The 5,292-nt window shown below is 40.6% G+C and overlaps 1 protein-coding gene across 2 annotated transcripts in view; it reads right to left on the reverse strand.

Annotated features, from left to right (window-relative positions):
- Window positions 1-1,297: 1,297 nt before the first annotated feature.
- The window catches only part of slc38a9 (solute carrier family 38 member 9), a 48,383-nt gene continuing 44,388 nt past the window's right edge, over window positions 1,298-5,292 (reverse strand). For both annotated transcript variants that reach the window (XM_061876834.1, XM_061876833.1), the window contains exons 15-16: window positions 3,477-3,566; window positions 1,298-3,375 (exon numbers count right to left, since the gene is read on the reverse strand). In XM_061876834.1, coding sequence (XP_061732818.1) covers window positions 3,210-3,375; window positions 3,477-3,566 — 256 coding nt within the window. In that variant the 3' untranslated portion in view covers window positions 1,298-3,209. The remainder of the gene's footprint in view (window positions 3,376-3,476; window positions 3,567-5,292) is intronic.

Below are 5,292 nucleotides of genomic sequence, written 5' to 3' on the forward strand. Positions count from 1 at the left end.
GTGCTTGCTGGTTACTAAAAAAAAAACCCCACTTACATTTCACTATTTGTTCTGCCATTTGCGTATTGGGGAGCGATCTCCGAATCCGGGAACATCTTTCACGGATTTGTTGTAGACATCCGCAAATGAGAACGGGATGTTGCTTCCAGCTATCAGCATAGCCATCTTTGTCCCAGCATAAGATACACCATCGTGTCTCCATTTTGCAAGGTGGCCCATAATACTGGCTTGTGAATGATGCTGCGCTGCGGACGCTTTGTGCTTCGCTGACTGACCGTTCATGGCTGAATATCCGTTCGGCCGCCGTGTTCAATGGGGAAGTCTGTTCTTCAAGATTTACAGGCAACATTCCCCCTTCGAACTCTCCTGGATAAACTGAAATTCTTGTTTCCAATCGTTCTGGAACTTGCAAGCGTATTTCTTCATTTTGCTCGTCGACTGTGTAATATATTGGGTTGGAGTCAATAACCAGGCGGCGTGATGAAGTTACGTCTCTTTACTGTGGGCTTCAGAACAGACTCCTTGACGGCACTTAAATGTAGAATATATTTACATTCTAATCTATGTACAGTAGATGGCAGTATTGCCCTGTATAAATGGGTCACATCATTGAGTCAGGTCTGGAGCTGGAGGGGGCATGGCCTCCAGTGCCGCCTGAATTTCAGGAGATTTTCGGGAGAAAATTTGTCCCAGGAGGTTTTCGGGAGAGGCGCTGAATTTCGGGAGTATTCTGGAAAATCCGGGAGGGTTGGCAGGTATGCTTTTTGGTCAATTCCCTTTGCTTATGTCCTCTTTATATTTAATGTATATTTGTATGTCACATGACACATTACCTGTATGTAATATTGGCTGTATTTCTCCTAGTTGGTTGTTTGTGCGCCATGTTGTTCCAGACAACAGCAAACATTAGCCAGCTTGCAAAGTTGGTAATAAATCCATTAGAAGACAGCCTGCTGTTTCCTTTAACTTGCACACACACATCTATACCTTTGGCCAGTAATTTCCAGGAGTTATTTCACCCTCTGAGAAAGCCTCCATGCCTGTCAACAAAGATATGGGTTAGCCTGCGACACAAAATAATTTTGCGGCTCCAGACAGATTTGTTTTTTTGTATTTTTGGTCCAGTATGGCTTTTTCAACGTTTTGGGTTGCCGACACCTGATTTAGGGCATAGATGTTCTTGGTAACATCACTATTGTTTTTTATTTACTGCGTTTCATTGAAAAAGATTTCAATAAAGTTTTGAACAAAAAATACTTTCATTATTATCCATTATAGACAGACGACAGTAGAAATATTATTTATTGATTGATTGAAAATTTTATTAGTAGATTGCACAGTACAGTACATATTCCGTACAATTGACCACTAAATGGTAACACCCGAATAGGTTTTTCAACTTGTTTAAGTCGGAGTCCACGTACCATCAAGTGATGATCTATTATTTGACTTTTTTTTTTTTTTGGACAGAAAACACTACACATTTTTTAATTGATAGGATTTATTTTCAATTCCGTTCCGTTTTTCCCTTTATGAATTTCAATAGTACAGAATGAAAAATGTAAACATTAAAACTTAGTTTAAATAATAAATCCAATGCAAATCAACATGATTTCTGAAATTAAAAGATTGTGACAGTTTGTGCAAAAAATTACTTTCCCCAAGTAGCCAAATTAGTAAAAATAATTCCCTGTAATCAGTGAGGGAAACCTCCATAAAGATCATAAAATACAACTATGAAGCCACACATTCAACACATTGATTTTATGGAACTACATTAACTGTTGAAATACACTTCCCTTAAAGGCCTACTGAAACCCACTCCTTCCGACCACGCAGTCTGATAGTTTATATATCAACGATGAAATATTAACATTGCAACACATGCCAATACGGCCTTCTTAGTTTACTAAATTGCAATTTTAAATTTCCTGCAAGTTTCTTGTTGAAAACGTCGCGGAATGATGACGCGTGTGCGTGATGTCACAGACTGTTCGGAAATATTAGCGCTGCACCACTAGTGGCTAAAAGTCTTCTGCTTTAATTGCATAATTACACAGAATTTTGGACATCTGTGTTGCTGAATCTTTTGCAATTTGTACATTTAATAATGGAGACTATAAAGAACAATGCTGTTGGTGAAAAGCAGTTGATTGCAGCTGCCTTTAGCACCGAGACACAGCCGGTGTTTCTTTGTTTGTTGTGAAGCTTTAACACAGAGCGGTCAAGCGAACATGTTTTCTCTACGTCAACCAGCATGTTTTTGGATGGGGAAATTGTGATATATATATCTTAACGGAGACATCAGTGGATTATTTGTCGTCCTGCAACAGTTGTCAAAAAAGGCAGCTGTGAGCTTGGCTCCTCGGCTTCTCTCTGAGACACTGCGAGTTCACCGCAGCCATCCGACCTCGAGGTATGTCTTTACAATCTTTAAAATCTCACTAAAACACTATTAAAACAATAAGCAGATAAGTGATCTTCCAGAATTATCCTAGTAAATGTGTCTAATTACATCTGAAATGCTCACACTTCCGCCGCCCGGAGCAGTCGCTTTTTTTTTTTTCTTTTCTAGTCCTTCACTATCAATATCTTAATTCACGAATCTTTCATCCTCGCTCAAATTAATGGGGAAATTGTCGCTTTCTCAGTCCGAATTGCTCTTACTGCTGGTGACTCCCATTAAAAACAATCTGAATATGTGAGGAGCCCTGCAACTCATGACGTCACGCGCACATACTTCCGGTAAAGGCAAGGGCTTTTCTATTAGCGACTGAAAGTTGCAAACTTTATCGTCAATGTTTTCTACTAAATCCTTTCAGCAAAAATATGGCAATATCGCGAAATGATCAAGTATGACACATAGAATGGACCTGCTATCCCCGTTTAAATAAGAAAATCTCATTTCCGTAGGCCTTTAAAGCTGATATTCCCCACGTCAAGAGACAAAAAGTTAAAACATAAAATACCAAGTCTGAGTCCCTCAGTCTAGTCTGGGCAAGAATTATCACACGTCTTAAGTTACCACCAAGTAACATTTTATCACCAAAATCTTCCTGGCTGCTAGGCAGAAACACAGCAGGAGATAACAGAATTAAGTCATTGGATTCCTGGTGGATGATGTCATTTATTTTATAGGCGGCTGTAAACATCATCATGAATTATAGTATTTTTTTTGTTGTCCACCATCGATCAGAAATCTCAAGACTCTACATGAAAAACTGAGCCACCAGGTTGGCCAAACCCAACAGGATCAGACAACTGTGGAAAACGGCAGACGGCCAGCGAAGGGTGCCCTGTCGTCTCTGGGAGATCATGTGGACCAGGGAGGGGAAGACAAACACGAGAGCCAAGCCGCACGTTGCTCCAGAAAACCTGGGAGGGGCCGAGAGGGTTAGCATGAGAACAGACACCAAAAGGAGTCCGGTCTGAAAGATTTTTAAAAGGTAAAACTAGATACATAATTCCAAACATACCGAATAATGGATCCAATATTGGGATAGAACTTTGCCATCAGGACACCAGCTCCAACAATCAATATGTTCAGGGCGAGGACGTGGAAGAAACTGAACACAAATACAATTTGTTGTCATCGGACAGTGTGACAAGACTGCAGAATAGGACACAGTAGGGCGATATGGACGAAATAGTAAATCTCAGATATGTTTTTACTTGAACACGATATTCGATATACCGTATTTTTCGTAGTATAAGTCGCATTTTTGGGGGAAATTTATTTGATAAAATCCAATACCAATAATAGACATTTGAAAGGCAATTTAAAATAAATAAAGAATAGTTAACTACCCCCGCCCCCCTCCGTGCGTCGGTTGAGGTGGACGGGGTTTGGTGCTAGCGGGGGTGTATAATGTAGCCCGGAAGAGTTAGGGATGCATGGGATTCTGGGTATTTGTTCTGTTGTGTTTATGTTGTGTTACAGTGCGGATGTTCTCCCGAAATGTGTTTGTCATTCTTATTTGGTGTGGGTTCACAATGTGGCGCATATTAGTATGAGTGTTAAAGTTGTTTATATCAAAACCCTCAGTGTAACCTGTATAGCTTTTGACTAAGTATGTCTTGCAGTAACTTACGTGTGTTGATAGAAGCCGCATACTACATGCGACCGACCGGTACGCAGAAAGTTTGGTGTAAAAGCTGGGGCTACGACATGTTTTAGAGGACGTTAAAAGCATTGCCGTCATGGCACGCCCTGAATTCTGTTGTCCAGGTGAAAATCGGAGAATGTTAGTCCCGGTTGAATTCTGGGAGAGGCACTGAATTCCGGAATCCTCCTGGAAAAATTGGGGGGGTCGGCAAGTATGCAGCTGAGCCACATCGAAGGGATCAAAGAGCCACATGCGGCTCCTGAGCCGCGGTTGCCGACCCCTGGTCTAGTCGCTTACGTGAATGAGCTAAATAATATTATTTCATATTTTACAGTAATGTGTTAACAATTTCACGCATAAGTCGCTCCTGAGTATAAGTCCCACCCCCGGCCAAACTATGAAAAAAACTGCGACTTATAGTCCGAGAAATACGGTATATCTCGATATATTTTTACTTAAACTCGATATTCGATATATATCTTTTTTGGTGACAGTCTACATTACATACACAAAAATATTAATTTTTGAGTGATTTTCAGTGAAATTGCAGTGAATGACAAGTGTACTGTAAACAGTCAGTGGCACTTTTATTGACCCAGTTAGTCGAGGTGGGTATTAACAGCACAGAAAATAAACTGTTTAAGTAGCACAGAATTACATGACATAAAATGAAATAGAAAAAGTTATTTCTAAGCAAAATAAATAAAATCCATCCATCCAGCCGTCCATTTCCAACCGCTTATTCCCTTTGGGGTAGCGGGAGGCAATAACATAGCTGTGCAAATAATACAAAATCTATCAAACTCAGATAAAAAAAACTACATTTGCGGCCAGCCGCTTTGTGATTTCCCTTCCTGGTTCGATGACCGGCCCTATCTTGCCTCTGATTGGGCTGTCCCTAACCAATTGTGACTCATCATAGTAAACAACCAATCATGGATGTTCTTGTACGAGTCTTGGAAGGAGGAAGGGGAAGGTTTTAGTAGCCCATGGAGGGGGAGCAGAGTAGAACAAGAAACACAACAAATAAAAACCATCCCTGAACAGAGGAGGTGGTCTGAGACACCACCTGTCTCCCACATACAACACCGTCCTTTCAACCTTTTTGAAAGACTCTACAATTTAGCCTCCAACAACTAACAGGAGTTAGAAACATTCTAACCAGAATGCTATCTGTTTACAACTG

Source organism: Nerophis ophidion, linkage group LG17 (genome assembly GCF_033978795.1).
Source record: "Nerophis ophidion isolate RoL-2023_Sa linkage group LG17, RoL_Noph_v1.0, whole genome shotgun sequence".
Classification (NCBI taxonomy): Eukaryota; Metazoa; Chordata; class Actinopteri; order Syngnathiformes; family Syngnathidae; genus Nerophis; species Nerophis ophidion.